Raw genomic sequence first — 21,145 nt, forward strand, 5'->3', positions numbered from 1 at the left:
CTCTGATGAACGATTGACAGCGACCCCCAGTCTCTCAGCTAAACCAGGCTGGTTACCAGCAGGCAGACCTGAAAGATGGAACCAGTCCCCAGTGCTGTGATTCCAGCTAGAGAGGGGCAGGTGGAAAGCCAGGACGTGCACATTACCATTTTTCAGAATCGAGTGTTGTTGTATGTATGCTGCTTTCTGCCGTTGGCTCTGGTAATCGTGCATTGAGTGTATCTTTATTTGAAGAGTCATCAAATCGCTTGGTGTCCAGCATTAGGCAAAAGACGGGTGGTATTTTGCAAGCTTAAGAGGAAGAGTCTGGATTTTAATCGTGGGTTTTGACTTCAGTGAAAGCTGCTACTGTTTTTGACACTCCAATTCCTCTTGCAAATTGGCCCACGTAGACACAACTGCATTGCTCCGGAATACGGGAGCTAGAAAGTAAAAGTGACCACCTGAGAGAGCAGAACTGACATTATTGCTGAATAAAATACTCCAAGCTGGCCAAAATAGTAAAGAATCATATTTTTGAAACTTTTTTTTTTTTTTTTAAGAAACGAAAGGTACTAATAACCTGGGGGAAAAAAAAACTCGATTGATTTTGTAAGTACAGGAAAAGCATATTATGTTCTGTCCTAAGGGCTAAGAAAAGACACTGTTAGAAAGTAGGAAAATGATGAATGCAGAAAATATCTTGCCTATAGGACCTTTGGGGAGGGAGGGGGACCTCCAGTCTGGACGTTATACACAAGAAAATAAGAAACATGGCAGTGATCCCCAAATTCATTTTTAACCATTTTAGACACCCCTTAGCACAGGATTGGGATTTCATTTCAGTAATTGGTTTATGCCGGGGAAAGTTTTATACAAAATCCAGCCATTTGTAGAGAACTATACCCTTCTAATGTTTTTTCATCTTTCTGCCTCTGGATTTTGCTGCTTTGGGGGGAACTGTGGACAGTAAGATAAGCAAATGCACTTACACTCTAGGGCAGTGGTCAGCAAACTACAGAATTCGACCAAATCCACTTGCTGCCTATTGTTGTTTTTTTAAATAAAGCGTTACTGGAACATAGCCTCATTCATTTAATTATATATCGTCTGTGGCTGTTTTCATGCCGTGAGGGCAGAGTCGAGAAGCAGTAGAAATCGTATAGCCCACAAAGCCTGAAACATTTTTGCAGTGGCCCTTTATAGTAACAGTTTGCCAACCCCTGCTGTAAAGGTAATCTCTTTCTTTTCCCCCCCCAATAGGTGAATGGCACACAAGTGAATGTTCCATTTGTAACTGGACTGGCAACCAAAATCTACAGCAGCGAGGGGTTCCTGGTGATTGACACCAGCCCCGACATCCAGATCTACTACAATGGTTTCAATGTCATAAAAATCAGCATCAGCGACAGGCTGCAGAACAAAGTCTGTGGCCTCTGTGGCAACTTCAACGGGGACTTAACCGACGATTATGTGACCTTGAGGGGGAAGCCAGTGGTGAGCAGCGTGGTGCTGGCCCAGAGCTGGAAAACCAATGGCATGCAGAAGAGGTGAGAGTTCTCGTTGCTAGGCTCAGTGGCCCAAATCCTCCCGCACCCGTGACAGGTATTGATGAGGAGTGCACTTTCCATAGCATCACCACTCCCCTCCTGCAAAGGGTCGAGCCCCCCAGGTCTTTGGAGTTTCCAGAAGACAAATAGGTACATCAGAGGCCTCGGTCATTTCTTGAACAGCAGAGGAAGGAATTGGGCTTGCATGATCTGATTCTGAATTGGCATGGCATCCAGCCCCTGGCCAAAGAGAAGAGAGTGCCCAGGATTAGAACACTGAGGCCTTGGCCAGCGCCCACCTGCTGGGAATTGGGCCAGAAGAAGGGCCACCTACCCCTTGCTCCCCAGGGCTGGGCCTAATTGTGTACCTGTGATTCTCACCGGAAGGCTGGGTTGAGGTAGTGCAGGTAGAGGTTGGTGGGGATCAGGAAAGCCTTTTTAAAAACAGAAGTCGCCAAGGTTCTTATGAGACGCCTCTCTTGCCAGCTGAGACAGAATGAACTAAACAAGCTATTCCAAAGGTGCGTAATTCAGGTCACCTCTGAGCTGCTGCGTCATGTTAATACATTGCTGGATCTATAGATAGGCTTCTTTTTCATGGTATTTCGTTCCTTGTATAATGGCTCAATGTCTTATACTTCAACCTACCGAACATCAGCTAAATACCAAGATGGGGAAATGATGCAGATGTAAACTCGATACTACCTCATAAATAAGACTATCCTGAATTATGGGACCGGGAGCTGGAAGAAAACCTCAGGGATACCTAGTCCAATCTCCTCCTTTTCTAGGCGAAATGGAAGCTAGAGCAGAATAAGTTATGTGAGGGGCCCTGTAAGTGGCGAAGTCCAGAATCTCCTCCTGAGGAACTGATTCTGTTTGAGCTCCTCCCTCCCTCACTTCCTTCCTTCCTTCCTTCCTTCCTTCCTTCCTTCCTTCCTTCCTTCCTTTTCTTCCTTCCTTCCTTCTTTCCTTCCTTCCTTCCTTCCTTCCTTCCTTCCTTTTCTTCCTTCCTTCCTTCCTTCCTTCCTTCCTTCCTTCCTCCCTCCCTCCCTCCCTCCCTTCCTTCCTTCCTCTTCTTCCTTTATAAAGTATTTCAGCTGGATACCAATTTTCTTGTGAAGGTTTGCTTTTGGTCTCTGCTAGCTATACTGGAAGTGGTCTCCAAGGCTTCTAGACAACTGTTCTACCAACTATCATTATTATTATTGATTAATAATAATGGTAACTCTCATTCTTATTATAGTTATAATTGGTTATTTTATCAATGCCTGTTCACAGTTATTGTATCAGTTGTATCAAAGGTTAACAGTTATATGAGTATCTGCCTTTCGACTGACACTCTGGCTCACCCACCCACTATTTAGTTTACTCTCACTTCTGCCAGTGATACCAACAGGAGAAACTACTGGGGCACCCGGGTGGCTCAGTCGGTTAAGCATCCGACTTCGGTTCAGATCATTCTCTTGTGGTCCATGAGTTCGAGCCTCATGTCGGGCTCTGTGCTGACAGCTCAGAGCCTGGAATCTGCTTCAGATTCTGTGTCTCCCTCTCTCTCTGCCCCTCTCCCATTCATAATCTGTTTCTCTCTCTCTCTCTCTCTCTCAAAAAAAAAAAAAAAAAAACCAAAACAGTAGAAACTACTGTGTCGTTTTCTGGGCTGGAGAGACTGAGACCAGTCCTACCTGACTTAGGTGAGATTACATAGCCAATTAGCATTGGAATCCGTGCGCTTGCCTCACTTCTGGGTTAGCAGAAGAGGTAACAGATGGGGTCTTCCCTTCCACCGGGGATCTCGGGCGGTGGTTTTGGCATCCCGTTATCTGACCAGACTTGTCGCCCCCAGCTGTAATGAACTGCAGTTCTCGCAGTACGCGGCCATGTGTGACAACGTGCACATCCAGATGATGCAGGGCGACGGCTACTGCCTGAAGCTCACGGACATGAAGGGCTTCTTCCAGCCGTGCTACGGGCTCCTCGACCCCCTCCCCTTCTACGAGTCCTGCTACCTGGACGGCTGCTACAACCACAAGAAGTTCCAGCTGTGTGGCTCCCTGGCCGCCTACGGGGAGTCCTGTCGCTCCTTCGGGATCCTCAGCACTGAGTGGATTGAGAAGGAGAATTGCTGTAAGAGAATTATTTTATTCCTGCGGATTCTTTTCTGAGTTAAAAGCACAGCTTTGCTGGCCGACACCGCCGGCCCCACCTTTAGCCACAGGCCTGCCCCCAGGGTCGAGGAGTTGAGAGCTACTGCAGAGATTGTATAGGGGGCATTTCGGGGGAGCCTCACCCGCCTGCGGTTCCTGTCCAGCTCTGGAATTTGGGACACCGGCTTGGGCAGATGAGGTTCTCTGGGTTGGAGGAGCACCAGTTTAGTGACTTATGAGGTACAGGGACACAGGATGGCATCTTGATTGACGTCAGACCTCAAATTCAGCTCTTCCCCGGCTCCTTTACCATGGGTCAGAGCCTAGCTCAGAAAGGAAAGGCTTGTGGCAAGCGGTGAGCTGAGTTGGGATCGAGTTGACTGTGCCTGGCTTGAAAGGACGCTGCGGTTGGATTTATGAAAGGATTGTATATATATTAAATTAGGTGATAAAAGAAGATCTATACAATTGCTTTAATGTTTATTTTTGAGAGGGAGTATATGTAGGAGGGGAAGAGAGAGAGGAGACAGAGGATCCCAAGCCCTATGTGGGGCTCGAATCCACGAGCCATGAGATCATGACCTAAGACCGAAGTCGAACACTTCACCGACTGAGCCACCCGGGTGCCCCAAAATGAAGATTCTATAGATTCTTGTGTTTTTTCTGTAGTAAGAAAACTATTTTGAGATTTACGTCCATTATACTGTTTGTCCATCTTCTTACTATGTGAATCAAAGAGATGGAGCAAATCTGTATATAAATACCTATAAATGTGTCATTATACGTGTATGTGTCCATATACATAAATGGTCACCTGTCCCATTAATGCAGGACGATATTGTGGCCAACAGGATGTGTGCATGTTCCTTGACACGCACCATTAACCCGGTACCACCGTGAAAACGGGCACATTGCAAGACTGTGCGCGTTTCAGTAACTTTGCAGACGACACCCGACCCAGTGTAGGGATGCGCTTAATTCAGAACCTAAGCACAATGAGGTAGATTCAAATATGTATCCGGTGACTTAAGAAACTCTTAACAGGTGGGGCGCCTGGGTGGCTCAGTCGGTTAAGCGTCCGACTTCGGCTCAGGTCATGATCTCACGGTCCATGAGTTCGAGCCCCGCGTCGGGCTCTGTGCTGACAGCTCAGAGCCTGGAGCCTGTTTCAGATTCTGTGTCTCCCTCTCTCTGACCCTCCCCCGTTCATGCTCTCTCTCTGTCTCAAAAAAAAAAAAAATAAATAAACGTTAAAAAAAAAATTAAAAAAAAAAAAAAGAAACTCTTAACAGGCAAACTACTAGTCTCTGTTGGAAACCAACATAAGTTGTTTTTGATGACTTTAATATTTTGCCCTGTTAATAAGCCACACTTTAAATGAAATGAACTGTTTTAAAACTTTAAAAACTTCCCTCTGTGTAAGGGCGTGTCTTATTTGCCAGCTGGTATAAGGGCCACCGTATTTGTAGGCTATCACCTCCACACCTTCCATTATTCTCTGGGGTTGTTTTCAAGTTGTGTTAATTACCCATAACATTTGTTGACCCGCTGCTGTGGGCTTAGCCCTGTCTAGGTCCACGCACTCATCACATAAAGGGATCTTTATAAAAGGAAGCCATTAAAAAAGAAATGTATTTACATTATGCTGACGGTTCCCCTTTAGTTATGCTTCTGGGGATTAAGACAGGGTGATACTAAGCCATTAGCAGAGGTGAATGTCAGCTGGGTCAGGGGAGGCATCTGAGACACATGGGGGCTTTGCTTTGCTTTTAAATTCTTGAAGCTAACTTGGCTCACGCTGGGATTGAACAGTTGTTTCTTGAAGCACTCACCCTTCCGTGCCATGACGAATAGGAGGATTTCTATATCTGACAGGGGGAGAGCTTCTTGAAATAAAGAAATGAGCGTCCAAAAGAAGATGCTCTCAATTAGTGTTTCTCAAACTGAGGAGTTGACGGTCTTACAGGTGGTCTGTGGACTCATCGGCTATGGAAATAATTATTTACAATATGATGATGATGGCACTCCACATACGTTTGTTTTTTCCTTACAGTTTTACTGTTGTTGGCAAAATAGTAGAATTAATCTAAGTCATTGCTGGCGAGTTGTATGTAGGTTTCGGTTTGTCTATTTTTATAAAATTAAGTACATAGACATTTATGGGAAAAGGAGAACGTGAATCAGAATAGACCAGGAAGTCCTATCTGAAGGACCTCTCTGGGATTTTACTGGCCCTAAGATTTTCGTTCTTTTTTTTTTTTTAATGTTTATTTATATTTGACAGAGAGAGAGAGAGAGAGAGAGAGACAGAGAGAGAGAGAGAGACAGAGAGACAGAGAGAGAGAGAGAGAGAGAGAGCATGAGCGGGGGAGGGGCAGACAGCAAGGGAGACAGAATCCGAAGCAGGCTCCAGGCTCCGAGCCGTCGGCACGGAGCCCGACGCAGGGCTCGAACCCACAGACCGCGAGATCATGACCTGAGCCAAAGTCGGACGCTCAACCGACTGAGCCACCCAGAGGCCCCTAAAATTTTCATTCCTGACAGATATTTATTGAACACTCAACTGTGAGGCGTCTGGGTGTGGGGAATATGGAGATAAATGATTGGACCCTACTCTGTATAAGTACAAAGAGACAAATGCGTGTAATGGTAGAACAGTGTGGTGAGAACATTAATCGTGCCGTATCTTGGCAGTTCTCAGTGTCTCTGCCCTCCATCCTCGCCACTTACCTTCCAGTGTGCGGACCTTGGGCAAGTTTCAGCTGCGAAACGAGGGCTACTCAGGTCGCAGAGCATGTGTGAGGGTTGGAGGAGATAATGCAACCAAAGCGTGAAGCCCGGTGCCGAGCCCAGAGCAGGGGCCCCGCCGCTAGCTGTTGTCATCGTTTTCTGGAAGGTGGCTCTGTCTGTTGATTCCCAGCTGCCCTCTGACCACCACCAATTCCCTGACAATGGCAAGTCCAGAGTATAGCCACATGCTAGCAAGCATGGGTGTGAAAATCAAGTCGTGCGTGTTTCTGTTTGTTTTCCTTTTTAGCAGGAGTGGTTGAAGATCCCTGTGTGGGGGCAGACTGTCCCAACCGGACCTGTGAGCTGGAAAACGGAGGAGAGCTGTGTGGCTGCATCGAGCCGCCCCCCTATGGAAACAGTGAGTGACACCTGCCCCCTCCCCGTGCGGACAGACCCCCACGGGGGAGGCCTGGTGGCTGCACCGCAGGGCAGCTGGGGTGGAACCCACGCGTCCCGTGCTAGCTAGAGACCCACATAGCGGAGGTTTCACAAGGAGCAATAAAATAATAAATAAATAAAATAAAATCGATCGAAGCAGGACGAGGAAGCCATCTGACATCTTCAAAGCAGGCTAATGTTCATCTCCTCATAGCGACATCCTTTTCTTCGGTAAATGATAACGCCCAGATGTGTACATGAATAGAATCAGCCACTTCCACTGTGGCCGTGTTCAACATCACAGAGATCCGAATTGATCCTCTAGACTCGCGGGAAAGTAGCGTAGTTTGGCGAAACATGTGAGCCTCGGAGCGAGAGCGCCAGGGGCCCTAAAGGCAGATTAATTGGTTCTGAAGACACAAGGGCAGTCTCTGATGCCAACAGTACATAACCAGGACCCCAGGCCCTGCTCCAAGCCGCAGTCCCCCGGAAGGTAGGAAAGGCCTTGTCCCCGCCGGGCACACCCATGAGGTCGGCCTGAAGGGGGGCTGCGTTGCACCCCCGGCTCCCCGCCCCGGCCCGAACCGGGTCACTTGGGAGGCACGCGCTGACTGTAACATCGTCATTGACCAGAAGACTCCCTCGGAGGGTGCCGTTCAAGGGCTTCACCCGAGCAGATCAAACGTGTCCCTGTGTTTCTATAGTGCTCATTAGCCCGTGTTTATGTACTCGGAGAAAATGTCAGTTGGTGCATTATCGTGTCAGAAAGCAAGAGCTCCTGACACTCGCCTGGGAACCCGCGGGGGGCCTCGGGGTGGGCTGCCCAGGGCTGCTCCCACCTGGGGGTGCGCCCGTTAGCCGGGCTCCACAGTGAGCTCCCCGGGGAAAGTAGCTCCCGCCAGAGTGGGGCGGAGCCCTGGGTCTGGGAAGAAAAGACAAAACACAATCTGTTAGCGTTTCCATCTTTAAAAAAATAAAAATAAAATAAAATAAAATAAAAGCTTAACAACGCCCCGGTTTTTGCCTTGAATGCATGTAAACGTGCATTTGGTTGGATCAAAGCTTAATTAGAAGTGCCCCAGCGTTTGCGTGAGGATATTAGCCTCTTCCAAAGCAAACGGTGATGGGATGCCTCGCCCCCACCCTGCAGCACCACCGGCCCCCACTGACTGGCCTTTCGTGATAACTGTCCCCACAGACTCACATGACATTATTGATGCAGAGGTAACCTGCAAGGCGGCCCAGATGGAAGTGTCCATATCTAAGTGCAAACTCTTCCAGCTCGGCTTTGAGAGGGAGGGTGTGAGGATCAATGACAGACGGTGCTCCCACATCGAGGGGGAAGACTTTATCTCCTTTCAGATCAACAACACCAAAGGGAACTGTGGCAACATTGTACAGGTGAGAAACCCGGGGCCGGAAAGAACATCGGGCCGAGGTGGGGACAGCTCTGGGTGTTTTGCATGTGCGTTGTCCTCAAAGCCAACCTCCCGGGGGGGTCTGCTTAGAAAGATCCTCCCCGGAAGACAGCACAAGGCATATGTGAAATGAAAGATATCAAGGAGAATAGGGGCACCCGGGTGGCTCCGTCAGTCAAGCACCGATTCTTGGTTTCAGCTCAAGCTGTGATCTTGTGGTTTGTGAGTTCGAGCCCCACGTTGGGGTCTGCGCTCACAGTAGGGAGCCTGCTTGAGAGTCTCTCTCTCTCTCTCTCTCTCTCTCTCTCAAAATAAATAAATAAACATTAAAAAATTGAAAAAAAAAAGACATCAAGGAGAATAATTGGTGCTAATAGTTCGTTGAACTGAAAGATCATGATAAGTGACAGACTCCTGTCCTTGATTTACACTATCTGCTGTTGTCCTTTGCCTAGCACATTGACAAATTTTTGTTACCTTGCTCCTGCTTCTCTTGTTCTTCTGGGTAAATACAGCTGGGTTCAGCTGTTTGGGGGGTAAGGGTGTCCCAGACATCATTTAACAATTGGCTGCACACTCTCAACAATAGCCAAATGATGGAAAGAGCCTAAATGTCCATCAACTGATGAATGGTTAAAGAAATTGTGGTTTATATACACAATGGAGTACTATGTGGCAATGAGAAAGAATGAAATATGGCCCTTTGTAGCAACGTGGATGGAACTGGAGAGTGTTAGGCTAAGTGAAATAAGCCATACAGAGAAAGACAGATACCATATGGTTTCACTCTTATGTGGATCCTGAGAGACTTAACAGAAACCCATGGGGGAGGGAAAGGGAAAAAAAAAAGAGGTTAGAGTGGGAGAGAGCCAAAGCATAAGAGACTCTTAAAAAATGAGAACAAACTGAGGGCTGATGGGGGGTGGGAGATGGGTATTGAAGAGGGCATCTTTTGGGATGAGCAGTGGGTGTTGTATGGAAACCAATTTGACAATAAATTTCATATATTTAAAAAAAAACAGTTGGCTGCAGAAATACAGCAAGGTCCCACCTTTCAGTGTCAGATTGTCCTACTTATATTTGGCAAACCATCTTGATTCTCTTCCTCCTGTTCCTTCCTGCTGTCTTTAAAAAAAAAAAAAAAATATATATATATATATATATATATATATATATATATATCTGCATTCTTTAACTCAAAAGGAGTGAGCAGGTGAAACTTGCATTTGTTCCTCTTGGTCCTTGTGGGAAGGTCCGATAGAAGATCCGGTGGAGGAGAGATTTTGAATTAGGACTTGAAGAAGATTTATATGACCCTGGGATAGCAATACTTCATGCTTTCCATAGCTTTGGTTCCCGCAGATAACTGGGGCCGGTTGTAGTTAGAATTCAGGGTACATGAATTCACCCTCTGTGGACACTCAAGGTTATCAGCCTGAAGGGTGCCGTTGCCATCTAATGCGACCTTTTTTTGTTGTTGTTGTTGTTAGTAAATGCTGAAGCTAGCTCAATACTGACTTATACCAGCCTCTGGATTATGTATGGAATGAAGCCATTTCTCTACTTTCGGGGCTGTGGATTTGAAATGCAAGCCACTTATTCACTCCCCTCTTTAATGATTTCTGACCTTCCTTTGCAGTCCAATGGCACTCATATCATGTATAAAAACACAATCTGGATCGAAAGTGCCAACAACACTGGCAACATCATCACTAGGGACCGGACGATCAATGTGGAATTTTCGTGTGCTTACGAGCTGGATATCAAGATCTCTTTAGATTCTGTTGTAAAGCCTATGCTAAGGTAAAGAATCTCACGGGCTGTGCACATTGCTTTGTCTTTTCCTTGACAGTTGAGGTTAGCATAACCAAAATTGCTAGCATTTGTCTTTGAAGCACTGGGGAAGAAATAGTTCCTATTTTCTTCACCTAAATGCCTTGGACCAGCACTGTGTAACAGAACTTTCTACAGTGATGGAAATGTACTGTATCTGTACTATCCAATAAAATAGCTGTATATGGAAATTGAGCAATTGAAATGTGGCTAGGGGTGCTGAGGAATTGCATTTTTAATTTAATTTTATTTTAATTGCCACACGTGGCTTCCGGGTACCATTTTGGACTTAGACTTTTCTGTCGTCTGCTTTGCCTTCCCTCTGCATTTTCAGCTTGCAACTGGTAGTAACTGCATAAATATGACTGTTTGGCATTCCTCCTCACTGCATGCTTATTTCCCTTTCAGTGTCATTAACCTCACAGTTCCAACCCAAGAAGGCAGCTTCACCACCAAGATGGCGCTCTACAAAAATGCCTCCTACAAACATCCTTACCGCCAGGGTGAAGTGGTGTTGACAACTCGAGATGTGCTGTACGTCGGGGTCTTTGTGGTCGGCGCTGACGCCACACATTTGATCCTGACGCTGAACAAGTGCTATGCCACCCCGTCCCGAGACAGCAATGACAAACTCCGATACTTCATCATTGAAGGGGGGTGAGTGGCCTCCTCTCAGAGGACCGTCCGAGAGCTTTTAGGGTAATATTCACCAGTACCAGTTTGTAGAGAAGGTTTTAGAGAAGAGAATGGGAAGGGGTATTTGTGCTGTGCATCCAGGAACTCTAATTCTCTGAACAAACCTGTGAGTTAGACATTGTAAGCCTCACTTTCTACCCTAGCAGGCTGAGGCTTCAGGAGACCAAGCCACTTGCTTCAAGTCACACAGCAACGTAGTGCTGGGTCCCCAAGGCCCGTGGCAGTCACTACAGAATGCTTTATTCTCACGGTGATCAGAGAGGGGATCCTGTCCTGCCTATTTGAATTGCAGTCTGAGAGAAATGGGGATCACCTGCCAAAGAAGGAATGCCATAACTACAGTCTGGCGAACAGGACATCTATCAGAATATAAAAAGAGCTAGAACCATAGAAGAGAAGAAACAGAAGCACAGAATACACTAGAATCGTTTAGAAAATCGATGACTTTCATTTTATTCACTGCTATATGCCCAGCACCTACTGTGTGTCCTGACACATATGGAACAAAATTTATTGAATGAATAAAGAAGAAGAAAAGACTACAGACCAATAATAGTTATTTTTTCCTTTTTATTTATTCATTAAATTTTTTTTTTTTTTATATTTTATTTTTGAGAGGGAAAGAGAAAGAGTGAAAACAGTGGTTCGGGGCGGGGGGGAGGGGGCGGGGCAGAGAGAGAGGGAGACACAGAATCCGAAGCAGGCTCCAGGCTCCGAGCTGTCAGCACAGGGCCTGACACAGGACTCTGACCCACGAACTGAGAGATCATGACCTGAGCCGAAGTAGGACGTTTAACCAACTGAGCCACCCAGGCACCTCCCCCAATTTTTCTTTTTTAAAAACACATACAGGTTATGTCAAGCAACGGTAATTCTAGCTGGGTATGAAAATCAGGCAAAGACTAACAGGAGAAAAGCGTACAAATATATTTAATACCAGTTTTCTGTGATACTGAAAGCCTTCATGAGGAAATGAGGATCTCAAGAAGTGGTTGAACCTGAGTATTTTTTGCTAGGTTAGGTGAAGAGTAGATGGTCACGGACAAGTATGAGAGGTCAAAGGGTATGTGGTCAGTGTGGTAAACGGGAGGAGCTTAGCAAAGCCTGTTAGGATTCTTCTTGCTGTCCCTCTGTCTTTGGAGATAAGGATGTTCCTTTCCTGCAGGTGTTGGGGGGGGGCACCTCTCACATGAGGGCTCTGTGACCTGTTTCAGGGGCAAAGAGTCAGGGAAAGGTCAGAGTGACCTTTCTGCTTCTGCTTTTCTCAAACTCCTTCACCTTAAAATATTAAGTATGCCAAGGTGCCAGATTTGAGGGGTAGCATGTCCTGAATCCTATCCCCAGCCTGGGCCGACACCTACCCTGGCGTGGTCAGGGAGCATTATAGATACTATAATTAGTTTTAGGGTTGAAAAGGAATAGTTTTCCCAAAAGAAGGTGTGGTTCTGGGCAAACCATGGATAACCACTATTTTTGCAGATTAAACAGGTTCAGAGATGTTAGGTACACAGCTCACTCAAGGCCACTCAACTTACCAGGGGCAGAAGAAGAATCCTTCCAAGTATCAGGACACACCGCCACCCTAAGTGGTCAGACGGGGCTTGTGGCAGGGGTCACTGAGGGATTTGTCTTCCTGAGCTGGTTCTTAGCCTCCTTGGAGGCAGAGGGAGGGCCTTGATGACTACTGGGTAACTCACAACGTGGATTTCTCTCCTTCCCATCATAGTCCTTTCCCTAAGGGAAAGAGCTCAGATATGAGCCCCTGTAGTGTTGCAAGCCTGGTTGTAGGGTCTGTGCCTCCTTTGAAGGACACAGTGGTCGGCAGTTTTATTTTATTTTATTTTTTAAGTTTTTAAAATTTATTTTCAGACAGCATGAGTTGGGGGATGGGCAGAGAGAGAGGGGGAGAGAGAGAATCCCAAGTAGGCTCTGCACCATCAGCACAGGGCTCAACGAGGAGCTGGAACTCATGAACTATGAGATCATGATCTGAGCCAAAATCCAACACTTGACCAACTGAGCCACCCAGGCACCCCAGTGTTTGGCAGTTTTAAGATAGTGTTTAATACACTTGACCCAGAGAGGAGAGAGAATGAGCGAGTGAGCATGTTCATAAAACTGGGCCTGCCCCAGGGTCTGAGCAAGGGCCTTCAGATGACACTGTTGTTTGATTTTGTCATATGAGGGAATTTTAACTCATGAGTCCTTCTAACCTTTCTTGGACGGATGTGGTTAATTGTTTTTCCAGTGAACTCATGTGGGCAAAAGCATGAGCAGCAAAATGGGTTCACTTCAGAATTTTGGGGGGTCAGCTCTTCCTCCGTGGCTCTGCAGAGGGTGGCAATGGCACCCCCAGTGACTCATGAGTCCCAGGTCTGGCTAAGACGGAAGGCCTGGGTGAAGGTTGGAGCGCTGTGAACATTTTAGAAACTTTGAACCAATTTAGATTATTCAAATGAATAACAGTGACAAGGAAAGTATGGCAAGTAAGTTTTCATTTCAAAGCATTTAAGAGATTATTGCCTTGAAGACTAATTATAAAACCTAATAGGTGTGGGGGTGCTGAAGGATAACTTCAGTTTTTCATTTTCCTTATCACTAAGCTGTTTAATCCTGTGGGCTCGGGGAAGGAGCGATTAAAAAAAAAAGTCACCCTTTTTATCTTTATCATTTTTAGATAACTTCTTGGCTCCTAGAGGCCAGCATTAGTGATGGCGGCACAATCCATTCATTCCCTCGTTTGTTCCTTTACAGAGATGTTTAGATACTTCCCACGTGCCCTGCAGTGTGTTAGAGACACAGTGAGGATCACAACCTGATTTTTTGCGCTCCAGGAATCCAGGAAAAGCCACCTGTTCTTGCCCGGTCAGGGCAGTGCGAGGGGTTATTTGTAGAGAAGGGGGGAGCTATAGACTGGTGTTGGGGAAAGAGCGGGAGTAGGCATGGGAAGACTCCCAGACTGGGGAGACTTCACGTGGAAAGACCGTGGGCCCTAAGAGGCTGTGATGCATTTGGGGAGCTCTTAGGTAGCGGAGGCAGGTCTGTGTGCCTGAGGGAGGCCGGTGGCCCAATACCACAAGGGGTGGAGGCAGAGGGAGAGAAGAGGCGCACCTGCAGCCAAGGGAGCTTTAGGTCATCCTGGACTGGTCTTCCCTCTTCTCCAGCTCCCACCGATTTGAATATGTGGGAAGATGACCCAAGAGGGTTTTGATCAGGGGACCCTCCCCAGATGGATAACCAGAGAAAGTACAGCTGTAGCAAGGACTAATCGTGTGTGTGTGTTGAGTTGATATCACGACACTATGTCGGTCGGGCAGTAAAGCACGACACTATGAGGGGCAGAATAGAAACTGAGGTATAGGAAAGTCGGGGGCAGTTCCTGCAGTCATTTTGCTTTTATGCGCTTAGGATACTAGTTTGAGGTGTTATCTGATGCCTTTAAAGCAAACCGTGAAAATAAAGTGGGAGTAAATGTGACACCCACACAGTCCAGAGGTCACTGTCAAAGGCAAAGACGTTTTTACCTATTAAGATGGTTTTATATGAAATAGAAGCAAACGTGTGAAGCGAAGATCCCATTTTCCTCTGAACAGGTGTCAGAACATTAAAGATAACACCATTGGCATCGAGGAGAACGGTGTCTCCCTAACCTGTCGCTTTCACGTCACCGTCTTCAAGTTCATCGGGGATTATGATGAAGTTCACCTTCACTGTGCAGTGTCACTGTGCGATTCAGAAAAGTACTCCTGTAAGATAGTAAGTGAGAGCGTGAAAATGAACTGCCTGGCCCTATTTCTCGCTGCCCCGCTTTTCCCAACGTGGGGATCATGGACGCCAGGATCTGTGTGGCTCCTGAGAGTTCTTTGGGACTCACAGCACCTGGAAGTGGCTGAATTGGAAGCGTCCCCAGATGGGAAGCCTCCCCAATGGCTCGTCTTTGGTGAGACCCTAAGAGAGAGGATGCGGTAGAATGGTGTCCATTTACTCTCCTTCTCTGTGTCTGAAATCTCTGTCGTGGGCATAGAGCACAAGACCAGGGTTTCTCAGACCTCGGCATTACTGACCTTTTGGACCAAATTGTCCTTGGTCGTAGGGACGGTTCTGTGCACCGTAGGATGTTCAGCAGCACCCCTGGCCTCTGCCCACTAGACGCAAATAGCACCTCCTCCCCAGCTGCCACACCCCAAAAATGCTCCCCAACACTGCCAAACATCCCCTGGGGGAAGGAGGGGGCAAAATTGGCCCTGTTCAAGAGCCACCACACCAGACTCTCAAGGAGCCAGGCCACCTGAATCTGACAGGAACAGTGGGACCCATCTCCACTACACTGTAGAGGCAGACCCCTGGGTTCAGGAATTTTCTGCCAGACGTTCTTCAGACGGTGACTTTCCTGCAATTCATCCAGATCCACGCCAGCCGGTGGCTCTGGAGAGGCTTCTGGAGAGGCTGTTGGAAGGTGGTGACAGACCAGTCATCTCTCCCATGTCAGGCTTACATCCGCACCTGAGATTTTATTGCAGTGGTATCAGCTCCCTAACCTTTAATATTCCAGCTTCACGTTCTCCCCGATGTTTGCAGAATCACACCATGAAGTATGGTCAGAGCTACTTACAGATGCTGCTGCATACCTTATTGCCCGATGTGATCCAACAATCCCCGTTCCTGGGAAGGGAGCATCTTTGAATCTAATTCTTGTGCGAGGAATATATTTAATTCTGCTCAACATAAAGCCCAGAGTCCCAGTGGGCTCCATGATCAAGAATGCATTCGTTCTAATTAATCTGAGCAGCGATAGTGCTCGAGGCTGGGACCACTGCCTCTTTCGGAGGTGGAAACATGGTGAAGAATAAGTTGTCAGCTTAATTGTGTGAAATTTTCCCTCTGGTGTTCTGTCTTTCAGAATTGCCCACAAAATTCCAGGATTGCCACAGATTATACCAAGGAACGTAAAGAGCAGATCATTTCAGTGGGACCTATTAGGAGAAAAAGTATGTATGTCCCCTCAAAACACATTATAAATGATTAAAACAGTGGGATTTGAAGGCCTGGACCAACTCTTGGGTGTGTTTCAACTGCAATGTGAATCTGGCGAATGAGGAAGTTGAGGACACCAGGTGGAGAAGATGGGCCGCTTCCGTAATGAAGTCTTCTCACGGACTCCTAAAATCCCACGACAGCATTGGGCTTTTCTTCTTCCTCTCCTCTGTTTAAAGTCTCACCCTGAGATAGGCGTTCAAGACTTGACCTGTCTGAAGTTGACTTAACCAGCTGCTCTTTTTCAGGGCTGGACTGGTGTGAGGACAATGGAGGGTGTGAGCAGATTTGCACGAGCCGGGTAGACGGGCCTCTGTGCAGCTGTGTGACGGGAACCCTTCAGGAGGACGGCAAGAGCTGCCGAGGTAAATGCAACCTCCTGTTCAGGGCAGGTGGCTGGGAGCACAGGGAGCTCTTTCCCCTGAGTAGGAGACATTCATCTGTGAGGTCCCCCCAGCAAGTGACCTAAATTCCAGAAATTAAGATGGGAAGATGGAGACAGCACCAAGGAATTGTAGCAGCATCTTGGAGACAGATAGAGATGATAGAGATAGAGATAGAGATAGAGATAGAGATAGAGATGATAGAGATAGAGAGAGAGAGAGAGAGAGAGAGAGAGATTTAACCTTTGAGCCTTGTTCTTTCATCTAAAAGATGAAGGCGATTTTTTTAAAAATAAGATATCCAACTGTTTAAGGACCAAATATTGGTGCTCAATCAGGTCACCAAGTGTACCTGGGCTGTGGTTGGGACTGGGATGTTTGATCCAACAAACCTTAGGCCATGGTCTCCCTGAGGTTAGCAGGACTCTTCTAAAGGTTGAGTTAATTCTGCTGCTTTCCTGCCTCAGTCAGCACCATTTGGATAAAGTGAGTCCTTGGCCATGAAGAAAGTGGGTTCATTTATTTGGTTGAGTACCACAAAGTGTTTCTGATTCCTGTCCAACAGGTATTTTCCTTCACAGGACTTACTATGTTCCTCTCTGTTCACAGCATCCAATTCTTCCACTGAACTTCAAGTTTGGACGCTGCTTCTCATCATGACCCAGATTTCACTATGGCATTTTGTCTATAAATCAGGCATGACCTCATAATTAACTCAAGGTTGCTATATAACGTACTGTAATTTACTTCAACTCCCTGTAGGATAAAAGGTGTATACCCTTAAGTCAAAACCTATTTGAAAATGTCCAGCAATTCTCAAAGTGTAACCACCTGCCTCAAACAGTGTGAGTCCCAGAAATGAGTGAAATTCCAAGCTCCACTTGCAAAGCCCACAACAGGGCTTCTAAAAGCCAGTTGTGGAAAAAGCACGTAACTTGCCTAAAATTTCCAAACAGTTGTCACTAGAAACTTCGGTTCACGTGAAAAACCAGTAAAAGAAAAAAAAAATCCTGGTTAGAAAAGTCTGACCAGAAATCTAACCAGAGAAATCTGTCAAGCCAGTGCTATTTCTGGATCATAGTTTTTCACAGAGAAAGGGCCTGTTGGAACAATATTGAGAAGCAATGACTGGAAGGTTTGGGTCTAAGGAATCTTTCTGATGTTTGGAAGTGTCTGATCTCTGATACGTACGTGTTGCTCACTTCTGTTTATGATGAGCTCCTCCTTCTCTCCCCCCGTGTCCCTCAATCTTGCCATGGCAGCTCGGCAGATTGTTTGCAGACCCGGGGAACCCTGTCTCCATCCCCCACCCGGACCCTTCTCTTTTACAAATCAACCAAATAATTTTTAATGTATTTTATGCTTAAATAAACTTTGTGTTCAAGTATTCTCATTACTTAGTGACTGAAGGAATTTTTGCTGATATTAGGCTTTGCAAACCAAATAGCACGCTCTGATTTCAAAAATCAGCAGCGATTGGACCGGGTAGATAACTGCTGGCTAGAGCTTTAATGGGATTTTGTTACATGGCCATTCATGTGGACTTACAGAGCATCAGCAGGACGTTACCGGGCAGCGTGGAAGAGAAGCAGGTAGTGTCCTCTTTTGTATGTGGTACACAAACTCGCATTTGCTGTAATTAACTGCCAAATGGGGGACTGCTAAATATATCCGTGGGCCGCCTCTCTTTTTTAAGGTTAAAAACAAAGTAAAACCCACTTCAAGTTTATTTTGAAGTTGTTTTGGATTGAAGCTGATGGTATTTTTATATTTTTCTGGGAACTCTGAAAAGCTGAGCATAAATCCTAGTGTCCTTGACCATGGGTGTGGATATGATTAGCGTTGTCTTGCATGCAACAGGCAACTGTCCCTGGGCTGAGGAAGCTGGGGTGTAGACGCAGTCTGTGCTGAGGTGCTTTGACCTCCCAGCCCTCTGGGAGGGTCCACAAATTCTAGCTTGTCTTGCCAGTTATGCCATGTGGCTAAGAGGACAGCTGGTATTGCTGGGGGAAAATGTGCACCTGCTTCGACTTGGACGTCTTGAGATCTTCCGGGAAAACGCTGAGCGTCGAGGTGGGTTAAGGGACCCAGCCGCCTATCGTAAGTGAGACACAATGCCCCTTCCTCACCAAGAGAGAAACTGATGTTACATGCGTGTTCTGTCTTCACATGAAAAACCTTGTCATTTACACAGTTGAAGGTTTGGATGTTCACAATCAGATCCCAAGTTGAACGCAAGAATGTCTCATTCATTCTTTTACTTGATTTCCTGAGATAAATCTTAACCAAAAAAAAAAAAAAAAAAAAAAGAAAGAGGAAGTGTTTCAATATTTAACAACTTCCCTTTATTGATTTTCTTATGGAAGTCATGAGAAATTTCCAAATGTCCAAATTGAAGACTATAGTTTGTTGGGTTTGGGTTGTTTTTTCGTTTGTTTGTTTAGGTTTCTTTTTAGTTCTTTAAACCTGTTCTTCCTACACTTTTATTCTGGCCTTTGGTTTTCTCACTTGGTTGACGTCCTTAGCTTGTCTCATCATTAGGATAAGTTAGGTCGTGGTACCATCACAGAACACCCCAGAATCTCAGTGGCTTACACACCAAGGTTTCTTTCTTGCCTGTGCCTGTGGGCTCCAGTCCTCACTCTCACCCTGGGACAGGTTGATGGAGACTTCACTATTTCTTTTTTTTCCTCAACAGAAGCTATTGAACAATTTATCCTTTCCCCATAGAACTGTGGTACTGCCTTTACTGTATAGCAAGTTTCAGTCTCTGTGGTTCTGTTTATGAGCTCTTGATTTTCTTCCATTGATTTATTTTTCTGTTCCTGCTTCAGAACCACACTTCAGAAAATTGGGGGATATAATTGACACATAACATTATATGAGTTTCAGGTATACAGTAGGTGTTGCTATTTGTATATACTGTGAAATGATCACCACAGGAAGACTCGTTAACGTCTATTACCTCCCACAGTTACCAATATTTTTTCTTGTGATGAGAGCTTTTAAGTTCTTGTAAGTAACTCTTACTGACTTTCAAATATACAACGCAGTATTATGAACTATGTTCACTATGCTGTCCATTACATGCCCAGGACTTATTTGATAACTGGACATTTGTACATTCTGACCACCTTCACTCATTTTGCCACTGACCCCCCCCACCACCACCACCACCACCTCTGGCAATTCTGTGTATCTGTGAGCTCTTTTTTCTTTCTTTCTTTGCTGTTTTTTTGTTTTGTTTGTTTGTTTGTTTGTTTTTTTAAATTCTAGGTGGTCCAGTTGGTTGTCTGACTCTTGATTTTGGCTCGGGTCATGGTCTCACAGTTTGTGGGTTCAAGCCCCGTGTCCGGCTCTGTGCTGACAGCTCAGAGCCTGGAGCCTGCTCGGGATTCTCTGTCTCCCTCTCTCTCTGCCCCTCCCCAACTCACATGTGCGTGCTCTCTCTCTCTCTCAAAATAATGAATCTATGTATAAGTGAGATTATGCGGTATTTGACTTTGATTTATTTCACTTAGCATAATGCCCTCCAGGTCCATCCATGTTGTTGCAAATGACAGGATTTCCCTCTTTATTTTGTGGCTAAAAAATACTGTGTGTGTGTGTGTGTATCACTCATTCTTTATCCATCTGTCCACTGATAGACTCAAGTTTTTTCCATATGTTGGCTATTGTGAGGAATGCTGCGATGAACATAGGGGTGCAGATATCTTTCCCAACTGGTGTTGCTGTTTCCTCTGCGTAAGTACCCAGAAGTGGCATTGCTGGATTGTATGCTCGTTCTAGTATTCGCTTTTTTGAGGAACCGCCATACTGTTTTCCACAGTGGCTGCCCTGATCTCATTCCCACCAAGGCTCTCTTTTCTCCACGTTCTCGCCAACACTTGTTGTCTCTTGAGATTTCATTATCTTTTGATGCTTTTTTTTCATTATCAACACAAAGCTTTGGGGTTCACCGAGGCAAGTGGGGGGGAGAATGTGGAGACTCACACCCTGGAAAGGACACCAGATCACTTCTGTTCCCATTTCGTCGTCCGCGGTGAAATGTCCAGCGTGTTGTATGGCTGTAAACTAACTGAGAGCAGGGAAGGATGAGCTTCCGGTGAGCCTGGAGGACAGAAGAACTGGAAATCCAGGGTGACAGCTGTCATGTTATCTTTGAGTCAATCATTCCTGTCTGTGTTAAAGGGAAATAGTTTTACAGAACTAAAACCCAAGACCGTCAGGAAGGCAGAACTGGACGGTGATCCTGATGCTCCTACTAATTCTCCGCTTGAAATGAATCATTCGACAGGGTGATGCCTCAACTTTCCTCTCTGTAAAAGGAGAATATGAAGCTTCTTTTCAAATATTCTTGTGTTAGAAAATGACACCATACAAATGTAAATCATACGGCAGTATATATTTAGATTGACTCCAGAACATTGCCTTTTCCTGCCACTCAAAAAGATTTGCCTCAAGGAAGGGGAGGAAAAAAGAGCACTTGCTTAGCAAAGGTTAAAAAGGAAGTTAATTGGGAATCTTATTAACCTGGTATTTGTCTGATATCAAAAAGAACAACATCGTGGGGTCTGGCATTTCTGACAATTGGGAATTCTATAATTAGTTTCTTAACCAGTAGTAGATGTGTGCACTACTCAAAATCCTGGTGGCAAAACTCGAGAGCATTGTTTTACATTGTCTAATATTCTATTTTTAGAACCATTTGACATTTAGTGAGAGCTTGAAATCTAATAAAATTTCTTTTTAAAAAAAATTTTTTTTTAACATTTATTCATTATGAGAGAGCACGCGAGCAGGGGAGGGGCAGAGAGAGAGAGAGACACAGAACCCGAAGCAGGCTCCGGTCTGCGAGCTGTCAGCACAGAGCCCGACGCGGGGCTCGAACTCACGAGCTGTGAGATCATGACCTGAGCCGAAGTCGGACGCTTAAC

At 45.9% G+C, this 21,145-nt stretch overlaps 1 protein-coding gene and 1 pseudogene across 1 annotated transcript in view; both read left to right on the top strand.

Moving 5' to 3' along the window:
- LOC131486949 (TAR DNA-binding protein 43-like) overlaps positions 1 to 13,710 on the top strand; it is a 172,203-nt pseudogene extending 158,493 nt beyond the window's left edge.
- The window catches only part of TECTA (tectorin alpha), a 67,736-nt gene extending 50,134 nt beyond the window's left edge, over positions 1 to 17,602 (top strand). The window contains exons 13-22 of the mRNA XM_058687078.1: positions 1,243 to 1,529; positions 3,376 to 3,656; positions 6,714 to 6,824; positions 8,043 to 8,245; positions 9,902 to 10,065; positions 10,504 to 10,752; positions 14,385 to 14,547; positions 15,692 to 15,779; positions 16,074 to 16,190; positions 16,818 to 17,602. Of these exons, the coding sequence (XP_058543061.1) occupies positions 1,243 to 1,529; positions 3,376 to 3,656; positions 6,714 to 6,824; positions 8,043 to 8,245; positions 9,902 to 10,065; positions 10,504 to 10,752; positions 14,385 to 14,547; positions 15,692 to 15,779; positions 16,074 to 16,190; positions 16,818 to 16,918 (1,764 nt within the window). The 3' untranslated portion in view covers positions 16,919 to 17,602. The remainder of the gene's footprint in view (positions 1 to 1,242; positions 1,530 to 3,375; positions 3,657 to 6,713; positions 6,825 to 8,042; positions 8,246 to 9,901; positions 10,066 to 10,503; positions 10,753 to 14,384; positions 14,548 to 15,691; positions 15,780 to 16,073; positions 16,191 to 16,817) is intronic.
- Positions 17,603 to 21,145: the final 3,543 nt, after the last annotated feature.

Source organism: Neofelis nebulosa, chromosome 10, assembly GCF_028018385.1.
Source record: "Neofelis nebulosa isolate mNeoNeb1 chromosome 10, mNeoNeb1.pri, whole genome shotgun sequence".
NCBI classification, from domain to species: domain Eukaryota; kingdom Metazoa; phylum Chordata; class Mammalia; order Carnivora; family Felidae; genus Neofelis; species Neofelis nebulosa.